This window comes from Exophiala aquamarina (assembly GCF_000709125.1).
Source record: "Exophiala aquamarina CBS 119918 chromosome Unknown aczIA-supercont1.4, whole genome shotgun sequence".
Taxonomy (NCBI): domain Eukaryota; kingdom Fungi; phylum Ascomycota; class Eurotiomycetes; order Chaetothyriales; family Herpotrichiellaceae; genus Exophiala; species Exophiala aquamarina.
This window is the reverse complement of record NW_013550584.1, coordinates 3852542-3871121: the sequence shown is the minus strand read 5'-3', so window position 1 is coordinate 3871121 and position 18580 is coordinate 3852542. Positions and strand designations below refer to the sequence as shown.

At 50.8% G+C, this 18580-nt stretch overlaps 6 protein-coding genes across 6 annotated transcripts; 3 read left to right on the top strand and 3 right to left on the bottom strand.

Moving 5' to 3' along the window:
• Nucleotides 1-614: 614 nt before the first annotated feature.
• On the top strand, nucleotides 615-1394 carry A1O9_06489 (uncharacterized protein; the record flags this gene model as incomplete). Its single annotated transcript, XM_013405699.1, has 3 exons — nucleotides 615-621; nucleotides 723-891; nucleotides 974-1394. The coding sequence occupies 3 exons, from the start codon at nucleotides 615-617 to the stop codon at nucleotides 1392-1394; spliced, it is 597 nt and encodes a 198-aa protein (XP_013261153.1).
• A 693-nt stretch (nucleotides 1395-2087) lies between these two features.
• On the bottom strand, nucleotides 2088-3140 carry A1O9_06488 (uncharacterized protein; the record flags this gene model as incomplete). The annotated part of the gene is made up of 1 exon (XM_013405698.1): nucleotides 2088-3140. The coding sequence occupies one exon, from the start codon at nucleotides 3138-3140 to the stop codon at nucleotides 2088-2090; it is 1053 nt and encodes a 350-aa protein (XP_013261152.1).
• A 921-nt stretch (nucleotides 3141-4061) lies between these two features.
• A1O9_06487 (uncharacterized protein) lies at nucleotides 4062-5822 on the bottom strand (the record flags this gene model as incomplete). The annotated part of the gene is made up of 1 exon (XM_013405697.1): nucleotides 4062-5822. One exon carries the CDS (start codon nucleotides 5820-5822, stop codon nucleotides 4062-4064), a length of 1761 nt encoding a protein of 586 aa, XP_013261151.1.
• Nucleotides 5823-8711: 2889 nt separating this feature from the next.
• A1O9_06486 (uncharacterized protein) lies at nucleotides 8712-10046 on the top strand (the record flags this gene model as incomplete). The annotated part of the gene is made up of 1 exon (XM_013405696.1): nucleotides 8712-10046. One exon carries the CDS (start codon nucleotides 8712-8714, stop codon nucleotides 10044-10046), a length of 1335 nt encoding a protein of 444 aa, XP_013261150.1.
• Nucleotides 10047-10417: 371 nt separating this feature from the next.
• On the top strand, nucleotides 10418-10978 carry A1O9_06485 (uncharacterized protein; the record flags this gene model as incomplete). Its single annotated transcript, XM_013405695.1, has 1 exon — nucleotides 10418-10978. One exon carries the CDS (start codon nucleotides 10418-10420, stop codon nucleotides 10976-10978), a length of 561 nt encoding a protein of 186 aa, XP_013261149.1.
• A 2110-nt stretch (nucleotides 10979-13088) lies between these two features.
• Nucleotides 13089-16872, bottom strand: A1O9_06484 (Ca2+-transporting ATPase; the record flags this gene model as incomplete). The annotated part of the gene is made up of 2 exons (XM_013405694.1): nucleotides 13089-15917; nucleotides 15979-16872. The coding sequence occupies 2 exons, from the start codon at nucleotides 16870-16872 to the stop codon at nucleotides 13089-13091; spliced, it is 3723 nt and encodes a 1240-aa protein (XP_013261148.1).
• Nucleotides 16873-18580: the final 1708 nt, after the last annotated feature.

Below are 18580 nucleotides of genomic sequence, written 5' to 3'. Positions count from 1 at the left end.
CACCCCGAGGCTGAACATATTGAAGCCGATACTGTAAGAGCAGATCCCTAGCGTCGCCAGTCGTAGCATTCAGCAGATGTAAGCAGACTGATTTCGAAGCAGGCGCACAATGAATCAGATGCGGACTCCGCACTGGGCAGCGATGCGTATGTGTGCAACACTCTGATCTAACTTCATTATGTCTGTCGCTAACCGCGAGATACAGTGCCAGCTACACGACTTCCTTGAAATCGAGTGTGCTTAATTACAAGTACGAGAACGGGCGCAGATATCTTTCTCAAGGGGAATGTTAGTACACATGGTCTCGGTTGCGCAACTGAGCATACAGGTTGACAGGAAATCCTATTTAGCATATTTTCTCCCTAATGATGAGGTCCGTACCGAGTCTAAGTATCCCAAACGAGCGCCACATTATACTAACTGGGGGTCAAGTCTGAGCTGGATAGGTTGGACTTGTATCATCACATCTGTACACTCCTCATAGGCGGAGAATTGCACCTCGCACCGATCGGGCCTGGGCCTCAACGCATCCTCGACATTGGTACAGGCACCGGTATATGGCCGATTGAGATGGGAGATGTTTACCCCTCGGCGCAGGTAACCCACTGACCCCAATGGCTGGTACGTGGTGCATGGTTGACTGACTATGTGTGTGCAGATCATTGGGAATGATCTGAGTCCAGTCCAGCCAAAATTGTAAGTACTATGAAATAAACATTCAGACATCTGGGTACCGCGAGCTAAGGGTTGTGGTGTCCCACCAAACGTTACGTTCGAAGTCGACGACGTTGAACAGGAGTGGGCATACAACATGCCGTTCGATTACATTCATTGTCGGTATATGGCGGGCTCCATCAAAGACTGGCCTCGGCTCGTGAAGCAAGTGTTCCAGTATGTTCCAGTCCCGGGAATTGAACCACACATTGATCTGTTGGTGTCGGTCCTCCCTAAATATACCTAATCCACCTCACAGGCACACCAAACCAGGCGGCTGGGTCGAGTTCCAGGACTTTGAGATGCGGTGGTACACACACAGCGGGGAGTTCAAGTCCGGCTCCCCACTGGACCAATGGTGCACGGAGATCATCGAGGGCATCAAAAGCACGGGACTGGAGCCGGAGCCCGGACCGAAACTGCAAGGCTGGGTGCGCGACGCCGGGTTCACGAAAATCAAGCATCAGCTCTTCCCCATCCCGACGGGGACGTGGCCCAAGAACAAGAAGCTCAAGGAGATCGGCGCATTCGACCTTGTGCAGTTCCTCGACGGCATGGAGAATATGTCCATGCGGGTTTTGACTTCGCTGAGAGGCTACACGAAAGACGAGGTAGTCGTCTTGCTGGCGAGCTTGAGGAATGACCTGCGAAATCCCAGGTTGCAAGTCCAGCATAATTAGTGAGTCTTTCCCCTGGTCTCTCCCTCCCTCGTCCACTATCTTTGTGTCAGGGCGTGTGCGCTATATAGGAGAGAAACAACACTGATAACGGTGCCTGCTCTTCTAGCCATGTTGTCTACGCGCAGAAACCGCTGGAGCCGAGCATCTAGACGTTATTCGGCGCACTAGTATGTCAAGGAGTCTATCGAATGTTATGACTCACGAACTCACCCTGAATCCTCAGCCTTGCTATATCCAGTGGTGGAAGTCCTCTATAAAACTAAGACTAGAACAAGGATCAATCTCCATAGTTCTAGACTTGAGGTGGTTCTACTCCATTTTTAACATCGAGTCTGTCAGTACGATCATGTACCGTCCAGACATATAATTCTCTGGTATTCTCTCGAACTGGCGTCTGCAAGAAGTCTACGCATTTTAGTCAAAAGGTCATCTAGGATTTTTTCCTTTCCTAGAAGAAAAGGCATATGCTATCTCTTGTTTGTACGTGAATCGGCCTCATATATACATGAATCAGGCCTAGGCTGTTATTGTCGAAGCCACTCGTTGTATCGACACTATCGTGTTGGGTACATTGATTCATTCACCTCACATAACCACTACCCCTCCTCCTCTAAAAAGGCATCCTAAAAAGCTCAACCATGGAAACAACGTCCCTCCCTTAGGAGAGACTGTTTGTTTGTGTGTTTTCGCCGCTTAATACTGGTACGGACTATTCACCTCCGCCTCGAGCACATACAGCGTCGAATTATGCTGGTCGGGCAGAAAATACAGCCTCAGCCGCCCATCGACAAGGGCGACGTCGAACGGATTCTGCGTGAGCGGCGTGCCCAGCGCGCTCTTCAGCGTGATGGGGACTTCCGACAGCGGCACCAGCGTCTCGACATCGACGAGCGCCAGGCCGCCGATGGTCACGTTCGCCGCGAGCGTCGCGACGCCCGAGCACATGGCGACCGCGCGGGACCCGTAGATGCGCGAATGGCCCAGGTACTTGCAGTCTTGGTAGTCGACGTAGAAGCTTGGGTTGCGGACGACTTTGTCTGGGGTGGAGAATTGGGAGTTTGCTGACGATGCCGATGCCGATGATGATGATGATGATGATGATGATGATGATGATGATGATGCTGCTGCGCTGGATAGAGTGGTCAAGTTCCACAGCGAGGCGTTGCGCGCGCCCCAGTTGAGGGTCATGAGGCGACGGGCTTTCGTGTCGTGGACGATGCCGCCGAGGTGGTCTTGGTAGTGGATGACGGGTTGGTGTTGGAGAGTGGCCGGGTCGATCGAGACGATGGTCGCGGTCGTGTTGGGCCGGTACTGCGAGAGGGTGGCCCAGAGGGAGGTGCCGTCGTAGTCGATCCCGCCGATGTGGTACTCGATGTCGCCTGGCGGCGTCAGTGTCGCGTCGGCAACACGCTTGCCCTTGCCGTCGTAGACCAGTATGTGGGCGTATCCGGCGCCAGGCGAGCGGTCGGTGCCGTTGATGATGACGTTCTTGCCGAACGGGATGGTTTTCTCAGTCCAGTCGCCGCGTCCGAGGATATATCGTTCTTCGCCGATGTTGACCATCCCTTCGGGCTCGCCTGTGTCACCGTCAAACGTAATGTTCTTGACCGAGTTCCAGACGGTCGTGCGGCCTAGGCGGTTGAATTGCGTGATGATCTCCTCGAAATTCGATGCTGGCCCTGGTGGAGGAAGTGGGCTCGGTACGAATGCAACGCCCGGCTGATACGCCGTGATGTTGGTAGCCATTGTCGTTGATGCAAGCATCCATGCCGATGCCAAATTGGCGAGTAGCACCTTCGAGTCGCCCTTCATCTTGAAGCTGATGCAATTTACTGGGTACAGAAAACGTAATTGTGGGCGACAGTCTCAATGTGTCTTCGTGAGCATATGTAGTGACTCACCCAAACAGAACTCTGAGCTTTCCGGATGTGGGCTACATTGCAAGTCTGTACTTATGCATGTCGAATAGAAGTCGTCAGTGGAAGCTCTGCCTTCCGAAATAGCTTGAGATTTAGCTCCAGTCGAGGATGGAAAACCTTCGCCACATGGGTGAACAAGAAGTTGGGATTGGCTCTGAGCAGGGCGGTTCTCCCTCGGATGGGACCACGTGTGGAAAGAATACTATGTTGCGGACAGATGTGAGGCAGTGCCTACCTGGGGATTAGTTGGGAGGCTGCAATTCACATGATGTAATTATCTGTTCATCCCGGATCCCTAGCAGGTATCCTCAAGCAGGGGAACCTCCTCTACCGATCTCGGAAAGCCAAGCAGTCAGAGCAGTATATTTGATTCAAGTCTTTGGAGGGCATGCATCGTGTCACCAGAATCTATGGTATAGCGGCACACTTGGACGAAGTCCCAAAGGAGGAACCGGTAAAGTGAAACATTAATGGTAAGTTGCTGAAAAATTAAGGTCATTATTGGTGATGGCTTGTCTTAACGCTCTATTCTTGGAGCAGAACATGCCAGTCCATCATACATGGAGGTTTGAAAAGACAATGGGTATCATATCAGACGCTATGCAGAAACAATATGGTTCCACACACATGTATTTACTCCAGCAAGCCCATGATGGGAAAGCACAGAAATCCGCAATGTAGGATAACCAGAACACCTCGCTAAGTCGTAGTAGATAACATGAAAGCTCAGAGACTTGACGTCCAAACATTACATGTTCTCCACGAATCTTCCAGCACTTCTGCCACTACTTTTGCTTACGCGACTCCCATCTTGACTTGCGAGACTTCTACCAACACCATCTCTCTGCATGCCCAAGATAGGAACACTCAGTGGTACTGGTAGTGGCGGGGCATCATCAGCCAATGTGGCTGGCTGCTGAATTGGTAGACGGATAGAGCTGGCAGCGGGACTTAGAGTCACTGGGGTCCTCGCTGGGCTAGGGCGCATCACCGCGAAGCCATCAGGTCGACTTGGTGAGTTCAGTGAGATCTGGCTGGTACTAGTTGCCATAGGCATGGAAGGTTCGGCAAAATCCCGAGTGCTGGATGCAGAGCCGATCGTAGGAAGGTCAGCAGTCCTAGCCCCAGTTGTTGCGGTTGTTGGAGACGGCGGGAATGTTGGTGAATGTGCTCCGTTTCCACCATAAAATCCATCGCTATCTCGGTAGAACGAAGCACTCGAGAGGCCTCGTCCCTGGTTAGGCTGTGGATTTTCTGGACTTGCTCCGGTCTCCTTTTCGAAAGCCCCATAATTGCCTCCATATGGATCGCCTCCACCGGCGAGGACAGGCGCGATTTTTCGACCAGCAATCCTCTGGAAACCCCTCTCGGAGTCTCTGACACTGAGGTCGGTCGTACCGGTGATAGACGTGTCCACAGTTTGATTGCTGTGAGGACGTAGGCGTCTTAGATTATGAACGACAGCGGCCGCAAGTGGAGTAGTGGATGAACGTTGAGACATGGGGTAGGAGGGGCCACTGGCGTCTGTTAATTCGCGAGCTGCAATTTGTTCTGGAAGCTCTCCGCGAGACTTTAGACGGCGACGATACCACCTGAGAAGGAAAAGCACGATTACCAGAGACAGAGCTATTCCAGCAACACCGCCGACGACACCGCCAACGACAGTTTGCTGTTGGGGAGTCAGACCTGGTCCACTTCCCCCAGAACCGGAGTTTGAGTCAGAGGTTGCTGAGGAAGGCGATGAGGCAGTAGGGGAACCTGCCACGCCTGTGTTCGCAACGCCGGTGAAATAGCTTGTGGAAGGTGCATTATATATGGATCCATCATCTATAGATGTTGTGGTTTCTGTCAGTTGGCCAAATGTATACTCAGCTGAAGACGAGGTGAGAGACGCTGTGACCCTAATGGTACCGGTTTTGGTTGTAGTTGTATCCCTCGAACTTGTAACGATGACGGTGCCGTTGATCAACGATACCTCAAAAGTGGAGGTTGCGGTTACCGTAACAGTGTGCTCAGAAGAAGTATCAGAACCGGTTGTGGTCCCGTTAAGAGCATCGGAGAGTACAGACCCGGCCGGACTGAGACCAGAAGTCGTGCTTGAGCCTGGGAGAGAAGTGGCAGGGGGCGTAGTGATGGATGTTTGTGAACCTGTAATTATCCCACTTCCATCGGTAGCAGCCGAGATTCCAGGAACCGTCACTGAGCCAAGGTCCGAGAGATCAACAACCGTACCCGTGGTTGCAGCTGGCACTTCTGTCAGTTTAGAGGTAGTGGTACCATCATTGATATTGACTTCGATCACACTGGCGGTAACAGTCGCATCGGGAGCACGAGGAAGAAGGTATATGCCAGCATTTCTCCGCGGAAGGACTGGTCTCAGATGTTGGTAGGAGCCGTATTTGTTGCGTCGCTGGAACTCGGTGAGACCGATGGTGCGTGTGGGATGGGGTCCATGGTTTAGATCTCCACCACGTATGCCTTGTTCGGAGGTGAATAAACCTTCGGTCATCCTTGAGCCCGTATCTCGAGGATTCCTTGTATCTGAATTTGAAATTTTCATTCTTTTTGTTGGTCTCTCCATAGTATTTGATCAGCAAGTAAGCATGTATGGTGTTGGTCTTGAGACGTGAGGGTTTGCACAGTTCGATGTGCAGACTAGTGATTACGAAATTGGGAATGTCTGGGCGAAGCCTGTCGCAAATGCTTTGATGCTTCGAGCGATCAGTTCGTGGATATCGTTTATTGTCGAGCGAACGATGGGCGCTGAGGCAAGGCTGCAGTGATCAAGCAGCGTGCGTTAAAGCGAGTGTATTGTTGTATGTAGTGAACGAGTGGAAGCTGGCTTTATATCCAGCAGAAAAGGGTTGGACCAAGTCGAGTCTGAGTGCAAGAAGAAAAGTGGTTGTCAGTTGACAGCGAAATACTAGACATGGAGCGGATAAAAGTAGATGAATTACCTCAACCCAAGTATTGCATTATGGATGGGAAGTCTGCGTTTGGCTTGGCCAGGTTGCGATGAGCGTTGAAGGAATGGAACGGCGATCTGGTCGCTGCGTTGCGTTGCGTTGAATGTGTGCGTGTGCGTTTTGGTATTTGCGAAATGAGGTGAGTCAAGCCCAGTTTCTTTGCCAGCCTCCTTGCAAGCAAACAGGGTTGTGATTAAGTTGCAAATCGATGTTGAAGCTGACGATAGGTAAACGAGTAGTACAGATATTAGATATGGTGTATTATGCGACAACTTGAAGCACACGACATGATAGCAACGAGGGTGAAGGACACGGAGGAGGCCCGAGACGGAGGCAGCAGGAGGAGGAGGTGGTGGTGGTGGTGTTGCGGATGGCGAGGGTCAAGAGGCGAGTTGGAATTGGAAGTGGAAGTGCAAGTGCAATTGAGTGCCTGACAGAAGGCGCAAATGTTGAAGGGTGGTTGATTGGAGTGGACTAGCAGGTGGCAGGTGCAGGGAAGGGAGGGAACGCAGGAAGGCGCTGCCAGAGCCAACTAGAGTTCAGAAGCGCAAAAACAAGTCGATCCGACCTGGCACTAGAGGCCACTTTAATTCGGAGCCACGAGACCGAGACCCCCAGGAGAAGATATCCATCCATTCAGCAGAGACACGGGCCCCACTAGTGGTCACTAATATCATTTAGCGTTTTCTTAGCGTTAGTGGCCACGACTAGTGCTCCTTGGCTCCGATTAAGCGCACTGTTCCTGCATTCAACACGCCAAAACCTACCCACTACGTGAACGGCTGGCTCTACCCAAGCATCCACAGGCCATCATCGGAGATGAAAGACAGCTTCCCACCTCCTTGTTCGGCAAATGAGCTGAACAATTCCCCCACTTGGGAAATTTGTTCATTTGACCAAAAAACAGCCCATGCGGCCTGCGAGGCAGTTAATTTCCATTGCCACGAAGGACGAGGAATCATTCTTTCACTGAGGTAACCTTCCCCTGACGGCTGCTGGTGGCCTGCAGAGTACGGTTCGATCTACAATTTTCAAGTTACTCGTGCTCGCAATTCATTCATAGAGAAGAGCCCCACGGCGGGCTCCGCTTGACCCTTCTGGGGCCACCAATGGACAGATCCTGGCTAACTATCCAAGGAGGACGTCCTGGTTGGATGCTCGGTAGTATTCCCGGATTGTTCCCCCCGGGTTGAGAGAGCGGCTACAATTGGCTACAATTGAATTGCATAAGGGAACACAGACATGAATCGATAGCCGAGCAGGTCTATTCTCAAGACAAGTGACCCTGATATCTCGATTCCTCATCCCCGGCCCATTCCTGCTCAATGAACTATCTCGGTCTGAAACACCAACGCTTCAACACAAGGCTTTGGTCTCAACGGTAAGATAAACAGTACCCTTACTCATAAGTTATAACCCATCCATAGCATATCCCTCCAGTGTCTTCGCATGTGTGAGGTACGTACGACGTAACCAACGCAGCTTAGTATCTGTCCTTCTCCTGGGCCGAGGAAAGGATGCCGCACACTCATCTCGCTACGGACACCCATGATCCTGGTCTCGCCCAGTAGCAGGGTTCAACAAAAACAGTCAAAGACTCCAACCGCCCTTGCCCGCTACCGCTTTCTAGAAAGTCAGATTATTTGGTACTCACGAATGTATCAGGAAGATTCATCGTACTTCAATTATTCATTGATTTTTGGACAGATGAAACACGAGGGTTTCCCCATATCAAGGTAGGTGTGTCTTCTCGAGGCTGCCCTTGCGGGACTGTGTACCACGGGCAAACTAAAATGCATTGCTTCGGGATCAGGCTCGGATTACGAGCTTACAACCAATTGGGATCAAGGCAAGCTACTTCCAGGGGACTACCGAGTACAGTACTCGTAGATCGCCGGGCAGTCAAATGCTCCCGTAATCGTCCAACAACAATCAACGGATTTCCTGATGATGAGAGTCTCGAGGAGGGTCGCTTGCTCTACTAAGTTCTACCATGTACCTTGTAGAACATGACCACATACAGTCACATGTTTCGGACGTCTGGACACCAGTGACTTGTCCATAGGACACTGCTGTGAGTACTTGATTCTGGTGTGCCCCCTTGCTCCAAGAGTTTCAAAGATAGGCCATCCTCGTCTGGACTCAAGATTTCTGAATAATGCCGGCTGTCCGGCATGCAGCGGCAACTTTTGGTCGTCACACTTCTAACCTCCAGTCTGATGATGCTTACATTGGTGCTCTCCCACTTAATAACTTGCATCTACTCCCGAGGTCCGCCAGCCTCACATCGGCCGACCACCGCTATGAGGGGATCACCTTTCTCCACAAGCTTGGAAGTGCGGGGTGGAGATGGGTGAAGTCAACGGGTTGCGCATGTACCCAGGTGTATAGCCCACGTTGGCGATAATGGACGACACTGAGAGGCCTCGAAGATGGAATCAAAGACCGACGTGTTCAGTCGTCTGGATGAAGTGGTACTCCGATCCATCGAAGATGCTCTTCGACGAGATCCTGAGTTCCAAGCAACAATCCGAAATGGGCAGCATACCTCATTTGACTTGGCTTGCAAGGACAATGGCTCTTCTCTGGCGTTCGTAATTACAAAGGATCAGGCAAAGGCCTATCTTCAGTCGAGTATGAATGCGAGACTGGAAACTCGTTTCACCCTCTTTGCGCAGTCAAATCATTGGAATGAAGTCTTTGAAGCCGTCCCCAAGCGGCCATTTCAGTCGTACTGGGGTATGCTACGACTCCTTGGTGCTAAAGCCGGTGTGGAGGTTTCCGGGGATAAAGCAGCGTTCACCGCTTTCGCTAGGGCATGGAGACTGGTCATTGATCTAGTACGGGATACACTCCGACCTCAAAACTCAAAAACGATCGAGAGGGCATTTCTCGAAGCTGATGAGCTGGATGATGACTCGATCACCGGGCACTACCTGTGGCTCAAGCTACCTGAGGTAGGTAAATGCAAGGTATTCTACGAAAAATCTGGTGTTGGTCTTCAGTCTATGCTGTTTCTCCACACGGCTGGGGCCGATTCCAGGCAATACCACTCACTCATGATGGACAAGTCGCTCCAGCAAAAGTGTACAATGTATGCCTTCGACCTTCCCGGCCATGGGCGGTCCTTCCCCGGTGAGCATCAATATCCTGGCGCTTATGCGAATTCGGAGGAATTGTACATTTCAGCCATCGGTCAAATGATACAAAGACTTCGCATCCATCGTGTCATCGTGTCAGGCGCGAGTATGGGTGGACAGGTGTGCCTTGCCGTTGCGCTTCGTGCGAGTGAGCTGGATGTGAGCGGTGTTATCCCATGCGAAGCATGTGACTACATCCCAGAACAACGAGCGCAGAGGATCTATTCCCTTACAGGTGATGAGTCGATACTCAACCCAGAGCGTGTGTGTGGAATGATTGCTCCAACATCTCCAGCAATCTATAAGAGACTGAATTGGTGGATTTACTCCTCACAAGCAACCAAAGTGTTTTCTGGGGATCTCAAATTCTACTTTGAGGGGTGGGATGGGCGGGACCGAATGTCACAGATTGATACCAATTGCTGCCCTGTCTATATGCTGACAGGAGCGTATGATTACAGCTGCTCGCCTGATATGAGTCGAGAGACCGCTGCAAAGATCAATGGAGCTGTCTTCGAGGAAATGTTGGGTCTGGGACATTTTCCAATGAGCGAAGATCCAGCACGATTCTTACCATACTTTCTTCGAGCATTGGAGCACATACAACAAGCTCACCACATTAGCTAGTGAGGCCAGGAAAAGCATGGGTAGGAAGGAACAAGGATGAACTTCGTGCTGCTTGGTTCCTCCTCGCGCCTTTCGGTCAACAATAAGTGGTTACCTAATAATAATGGCGAAGTTGGGGCAGGCACGCGCTTTCTCGCCGCCCCACCCACGTACGTTTCCTGTCGCGTGTCCGCAGGCGTCGCGCGTCATCAACAGTACGCGCCCGGATCTGCACTTGCCCGCAAGTCACTTCGTACTCCGTACACACACCTCATCATTGTTGGCTCCTGCTTAACTCGCCATGGCACTCGCTTCACTCTCCTCCATACATGCAAAACTCTGAACCACCACGCCGTTGGTTGTCGGTTCATAAAGTTCCTCCCCTTCCCACAATGGATGACGTCGAACTCCCTCCACTTCATTCCTCAACCCACGAGACTGCACCAAGATTACCACGTTCGCAGACCATTCTCCTTACTCGTAAACGAACCCATACCGATTATGACGATGATACGATCACATCGAGTGATCCCGCTCTCTTCTCAAGCGATGAGCATGCTCCGGACGCTGAGAATTATCTCTCTGGAAAACGCAAAAAAAAGACCTATCAAGGCTCATGGTGGGACAATCAACGCGTCAAGATGAGCAATCCGAAGAAACGTGAGTTTAGACGGAATTTTGATTCAGGCGTCTTCATGGGAAGCGAGACCAGCGACGAGGCTCTGTCGAGCGATTCTTTCGGACTAGAGGATGAGTTGTTGCGCGACCAACAAGAAAAGAACCAGTATTCTCGCGCTTCCCAGTTATTCGCTACTGAGTCTGTCGAGACTACCACTAAGGCCAAGGCTGCATCGAGGCCAATGATTCCTGTCGCATCCAGAGAATATGATGCGGTTTGTCAGGTTGTACAGCACGCCCTTGACCGTGGCAAAGAAGATGTCGATCTTTCGTGAGCAGCCCCAACCTCAACACGATACATTGATATCTGATGGTGAAGCATAGTGCCATGTCTTTATCCAGTCTGCCTTCCGAGTTATCTTCATTGAAAACACTCAGCAAGCAAGCCGAGATAGTTCCCGGAATGCTTGACATGGGCACTGACTTGGAAGCAAAACTCCGTCTTTACCTGGCTAATAATCTTTTCGTCCAGTTCCCAACACCAATACTGGATCTTAACAATCTCCGCGTTTTATCTCTTCGGCAGAACAACCTCACATCAATCCCTTCTACCATTAGAGAGCTTGTGAATCTTGAGTCATTGAATGTTGGTGGAAACCAATTGCAAGAGCTACCTTTTGAGTTAGTTGAGCTCGTTAGGTCTCACAGCCTGAGAACACTCTACTCTGACCCCAACCCTTTCATAAGGCTCCCACAGGTGGAGCTGGGGATTGATCCCACATATCGTGAGGAATTTGAGATGCCACTAAAGAAACCCATGGCCATTTCCGTACTTTGCCGTCGGCAGGTTTCAGTTCTTGGCTCTGAGCCCATCTTCAATAATAGTCGCTTTGCTGATACTCTAGGCATGCCTTCTCTCAGAGAACTAGCACTGCGAAAGTTGTCACAGCTTGATCCTTTCTCACAGATCGATTTCAGCGACCTGATGCCGGCTGATGCACCGAAAAGCGTATTGGAAGACCTTTCACTACTCAAAACTCAACCGAGCCGACGGTGTACAAGATGCCACCGGCCATTAGTACTTGCTGGAAAACAGTGGATTGAATGGTGGTGCCCTTTAAATGGCGACCACTTAGGTTCGACATGGAGCGGCTACGTTCCTTTTACGAGGGTCTTGTGTTCTGAAAAGTGCCTTGGAAAAGAAAATGCATGGTGTGCTGACCCTGATAAGTGAGCCCTTCTATTGCGCCCATCTGTATCTACATCACTCTCGCGAAATGAGGGAAAACCCGGGTCTGTATCAGCATCAGGATCGTTGCACAGAGGCGGCTTCGCGAAAGAACGGACAATTGGATCGTGTTACAGTTACGCGGAACTACATTTTAATATTCAAAAGATATCTCCTGCCAAACCACTCCTCCATCTCACGTAACCTTGGACTTTTTAAGGTCACCTCGCTCTCTGACTGCCTGAACATCCAAGCATCTGTAAAACGCTCCTTCTACTGCTGGGTAGCTGTAAAGACAAAACGCAATTTGCGACGGACTTTGAGATATTACTCGAGGGAGGAGAAGCAAGCAGTCCACAGGAAGCAATACCTTGGTTTTGAATTGTTTTTTCTGTTCAGTCAATCTTTCGATCGGCAAACGTAGCTAAATGGCTAACTATCTGGAATTAACTCAGATAGATACCTAACGGATTGATGGAGCGCAATACTGCAGCTCTCGCCAATTTTCGTACCAAGCAATCAAATACTTCATCGCTTGAACATATCAAAATATACCCACTTTCCCAATTCCTGATGACCTTTTATTCCTTTGTCGCTACCCTTCCATTTTCTTAGAAAAATCCCGAACCTTTTGACACAAAACCACTGTGTAGAGATGATATAGATAAACATGTTCATCTTGCGCCAAATCTCTGGAAAACGCCGGTTCCACCCAAAAGAAAAACACTTCCTGCCGCCTAAAAGGTACAGTCGTCCAACTCCCCGGATTCCCACGAGTCTAAGATCAGATATATTTGTGGTCGTGAAAGTTTATCATCGTCGAGAGTAAGAGAGAGAGAGAGAGAGAGCACAGGGGCAGATAAAAGCAAATAAACCAGATGTGGTCATGTTGGAGCATTTCATGGATGGAAAACACCGCTCTAGTTGTTTCGACCGAGGGTATTTTCGCACTACTTCTTTCGTGTTTGCATGGGTACAGCGCATAGCCCGCGGCATGATTGCAGAGCCGATACAAGACATCGGATGGCTCGGTCAGAGATCCGGCGCTGGACTCGGCGCTGGATGAGACTTCACCAAGACTGTGATCCTGGTTGGATTGCCTGCCACGCTGTGGTGTCGGCGCAAGTAGCTGCCGCGATGTCTGTTGAGGGTCTTGCGTCCGGGTTATTAAAACGTGCGATGGATTTGCGAAAATCACATCAGTATTGTCTATTTACTCACTTCGGTGCCGTGATAGACACGGACGGCAGTGGCATTTCGTTGAGGGGTGTTCGCTCCTTCTCGGGACTACCATCGTTCGAGCCTGTGGATGTGAGAGCCGGTGTAGACTGCGAACCAGTCTCGTCTTCCATGGTCTTGGGTCGAGATCCAGGATAGCTAGTAGTAGTCGAGGGGCGTTCTTCGTCGACCGGCTCTGGTTCTTCCTCGGTCTTCTTCTTGCCAAAAGCGCGCTTCGTGACTCGAGAAATCGCGCGGAACATCTGTGCGATAGGATGGAAGACGATATGGAGGACCTTCCAGACGGGACGGAGAACAAATGTCAATGCTGCAACAGCGGCGTTAAAGAAAACAGCGAACCAAGCATCGGGGAACAGCCGCACCAACACAGCCCACAGGAGACAGGGCACGGCACACAAGAGAGAAATCGCCCACTGAGGTCCGTTGAGGCGGGTAATGCTGAAAGCGCGGCCACCGATGAAGATGATCATGATCTGTCCGCCAACCATGATGCAGTTGATGCCCTGGAACCAGAAATTCTTGTGGATGCCTTCAAAGATGTTGAACTTGTTGTCCAAGCGGCGGTTGTTGAATTCATTGAAGATTTGCATCCAGACGAACGTGTTGAAGACGATCGTGTTGAGTTCCGTCTGCTGGGTGGGCTCATAGTTGAGGATACGCATGCCTGCAAAGTAGAGCGTGAAGGTGACCACCAATTGGTAAATGGCTTGGCCGATGATCATCTTCCACATGTTGATTGTGATGAGCGCTTCCGACTTGGGCTGTGGTGGACGGTCGAGGATCTTCTTTGTCGGGGCGTCGGTGGCGAGCGCCAACGCAGCAAGGGTATCCATGATGAGATTGACCCAAAGGAGCTGCACGGCGGTGAGGACCGAGTGGTTCGAGTCGTTGGAAACGGCAGAGACGAACGTCAAGACCACAGCAGTGATGTTGACGGTGATCTGGAATTGCAAGAATTTCTTGACTGCGTCGTTGACGGCTCGTCCCCACATGAGAGCAGTAATGGTCGAGGAGAAGTTGTCATCGAGAAGGATGATTGATGAGGCCTCCTTTGCAACTTCTGTACCTGCGATGCCCATACTGAATCCGACATCTGCCATCTTCAGTGCAGGGCCATCGTTAGTTCCGTCGCCAGTGACAGCGACAGTTTCACCGAGGTGCTTGAGGCGGCCGACCAAGATTCGCTTATCTTCTGGCGACGACCGAGCCAAGACACGCAACTTGGGCAGGATGCTGTCCATCTCCTCGTTAGATAATTGGCGGAATTTAGGCCCTTCCATGACAATGCCTTCTTCGTCTTTCCGGAGGATGCCGCAGTCGGTGGCGATGGCGCGAGCAGTGGTAACGTTGTCACCGGTGACCATGCGGACCACCACACCGGAATGCTGACATTGTTGAACTGCTTCAATGACACCATCTCGAAGAGGATCGTGGATACCAACAACGCCAACCCATGTCATTTCGTGGAAAATGTCGGCGAACTCTGCCATCTTGGGGTCTTCCTCCAAAGTCTTCGCGCCTGCGGGTGGCCACTGCGGGAAGTCTTTGTAGAGAATACCGATGGTGCGCAGCGAGTGCTTCGCGTACTCCTCAATGATCGCTGCAGCATTCTCCTTGTCCTCGGCAGTAAGGTCATCCAGATGGAATTGCTTTTCATAGATGTTGGAGATTGTCTTGGTGGCATTGGCCAACATGATCTCTGCTGCACCTTTGACCAAAAGGCGGTAACCGCCACGCCGTTTGATCACAATCCCCATACATTTTCGGCCAGAATCGAATGGAATGAGCTGCTTGACCTTATAGCTAGAGCGTTCCGCGGCCAGGTTATCTAGGCCGAGGTGCTCCTTCGCGAGTGTGAGCAGTGCAACTTCAGTCTTAGAGCCAATAAATGTTGGCACCCCATTCTCCTCGCCGGCAAACGCAGTGCTGTTCAGTGTGAAGGAGAGTCGGAATAGTTCTTTCACTTCAGCGCTAAGCTTCTGGAACATCGTCGCAGGTGGCATAACCTTTGAATCTCCATCTGAATGTGTAGAGGCAAATTTCTCATTCGAACCAATCGTCCCAGCGACCACGGTCATCTTATTTTGCGTAAGAGTTCCGGTCTTATCAGAGCAAATTGTGGTAGCGTTACCCATGGTCTCGCACGCGCGAAGCTCGCGCACTAGGTTGTTCTCTTTGAGCATTCGAGTTGTGGCAAAGGCGAGAGCCAACGTGACAGCCAAAGGTAGACCCTCAGGCACCGCGACGACGATGACGGTGATGGCAACAATCAGGATATCCAAGAACTCCTGGGCTTTCTCAGGACCAGGACGTGGATCGTTGGATAGATGGCCGACGAATTTGAACAAGAGAACGAAGAAGAGGAGAATGGCAGCTCCTGAGCCCAGTCCACCGATCCAGTTTGCGAGCTTTCCAAGTTTGACTTGTAGCGGTGTAGGGTCGTTGTCTGTCTGGAGACTCATCAAAATCTTGCCGTAAGAGCTGTTGACGCCAACGCTGGTGACTAGATACGTGCCGACACCTTCGAGGACCTTGGAACCGCTGATGATGAATGGATCTAGCTTAGCGGTCGCTGTGCCATCCTGGATTCGCTGCCAGACTTCGTCTCCGGGAGCCTTCTTCATCTGGTCAGATTCACCGGTAGCGGATGATTCGTCACATTTCACCCCGTGACCAGTGATAAAGATGCCGTCAGCTGGAATGGCATCACCAGGTTCGAGATGGAGAACATCGCCGACTGTGATGTCATGGACTGAGATCATGATGGATTTACCGGATCGAATGACCTTGACCTCGCGATCATCTTTCTATAGTGATTTGTCAGTTTTCAATAGATCACAAAGCAAAAAGATAAATAGATAGACTTACACGCTTGTTGAGCTTGACGAATTGTCGCTCTTTCTGCCAGTCGTTTGCTGCTCCAACAGTAACAACGATGATAATAGCGACACAAATGGCAACGCCTTCGACCCAGTCGACACCAGATTCACCGGAAACGCTTTCATAGATGCCCAGAGCCAAAGATATGACGGCTGCGATGGTCAAGAGAATGAGGATTTTATCGTTGTAGGCTCTCCAGATGAGAACCAAGATCCCATCAGGCTTTCGCTCTGGCAATCGATTATCTCGGAAAACGCGAAGTCGATCTTCGAATTGGTCTTTGACCTCGCGCACGGATGCATTCGAGGCATGTCGAGCAAGAGGAACATTTGAAAAAGCATCTTTTTCGGACGCAGCGCTTGTCGCGTCGTCGAAAGTCACTTGGCCATCAAGGCGAGCCTCATCTTGCGACAAACCAGCGGTTAGACTTGTTCGTAGGCCCTTCTCGAGGCCCCGAAGACCGCCCATTGCTTTGAAAGCTGATAGAGATTTCGGATTTAAAAGCTTGTTCAGCATTCCCGGGGAAAAGGCGAAAGGATTGTTGTCGACCTGGAAATCCTTTTCGTTACCTTTGTCGGGATGCAAGGCATCTTCTGTCGACTCGTAGTCTAGACTGCTTTTCGAATGGACGGTGACACTAGAAGCGGCCGAAAGCCCTGAATTTGACCGGAGTCGATTTGCTGGATCGTTGGACTGTAGAGAACCAGATCTGGAATTGAGGGTGGATCCATCAAATGCATGTTTCCGATCAGGAGTAGTTGGCGATAAGTATGAGCCGTCATCTATCGCGGTTGAAGGCGGCGTTGACACACTAGGCCCTCTCCTGTGGGTAGGTGATATTGGTGATATTGATGACTCCGGCTGCTCTGTTAAATTCTGCATTGTGTTAGTGATGTCGAAAATATCCCCGGCAAAGGTTTCAGATTGTTGTGACTTACTGAAGTATCAAGAGTTATCTTTGGCGCCTGTGGGCCGGATGATGAAGGTCCAGCCATTGCGGGCTATGCTCCTATAGATGCCTACCCTAGGAGTTGTCTTTTGAAGTTCGAGGCAGGTGTTGACCATAATCCGTCTATAGCTATGCTGTGGCCGTGCTGAGTTGCAAGAGGCTTGTCCTAACAGATATGCTCGATGATGTTCAAGGACGGGGTGAGTAGCTGAAGACAACAAGGCAACTGAACAATATAACCAGGGCGGCTACACGAGACGATGACGATAGTACAATTGTTTGCCTTCAGGAGTTTTTTATTGAGGAATTGGGCAGGCAAAACACTGGCATGCAAACGCGGACCTCAGAGGCGTTGTTCGGAGCCATAGGAGGGTTCTGGCCAAGATGCTCAAGGGGGGCTGTGCAAGTAGGCATCTTCTGGGCAACCGGGCCCACAGCGAATAGGATACCCGGATCGCACAACACGAATTGTCACTCGGCGTTAGACCCAGGCTGTTTGAGAAGACGCCCTGTTTTCTTGAGATGGAAAGTTGAGATTTCTTGAGGGTTGATACTGTTTCATGAGCTGTCTGGTCACAGAGTAACCATAGTAATGCATATCCTCGAGATGGGATATACCATGGACATAATCACTTGCTGGCCCACCAGCCCAGCCAATTACATCAACCTTGCCCCTATCCAGTTTCTTGGCTAGAACCCAACATAACTGAGTCTTACTTCCCACGAGAACATGTTGCTGATTTCCAAGCACCGCCAGTTGTCTGTCCCTTACCATAAGATAGACTCGATCAAGCTCAGGACTGTCCCAAACATCGGAACTAACGTCGACTAGACCGTTTCTCTAGCGACGTGAGATTCGCCCAAGACGGAGCCCAGCTTGGCCAGCAGTGAAATTTGATCTTGGCCTCGTCTTGTTTTTCTTGACCTGCGTCATTGCAGATCAGAGTCTGTCGGAATTCTTTGGGCAGCCTACAGCGAGCATGGTGAGGCCACGGCTCCGGTGGAAAGTACCATGTCAGCTGGGGAGGCCAAAAGCCTAGACTCTATAACCACTGCCGCCTGAGCTCCTTCTGGTGTATAGCTGCGAGAGCAATGAGGATATGAGTGGGTGATTTTGGCACAAGTTGATGGTCTTACTCGGAGGCACCGCAGTCACATTCCCAGCCACACAGGCTTTCCAGCCACAGCGCGGCAGCCACAGTATTGTCACGTGATGCCCAATGGCCTCCAAATATATTTCGTCTGACAATTCTATTATTGCCCAAGGTCCCTGCAATTTATGCCGTTCTTCCTTCATACGACCCATGCGTCAGACACTTTATTTTGCCACCACCGTGGCGGAGCAGCTATTCCACTATCAAGCTTTGGAGGTCCGTGAAAGTTTCTCGATCCCACCCGATGATCGTCTCAACCATATCAATCATCCACTCCTCGAAACACCATGTGCATTCAAATCATCCCCATTCATCGGGAAAGTGCTCCGCATCACCTCCATGGACTTGCGGTGGCAAGCGGATAAGTGTCATCAAAAGCTACCCCTTGAGATTGTGTGCATCATTAAGATCTCTTCCTTTTGAGGCTGTGTTCATCCTTTCCACCTTTTCAGGTCACAGTCTGTTTTGCCTCGGCCTCTCGGCTGCC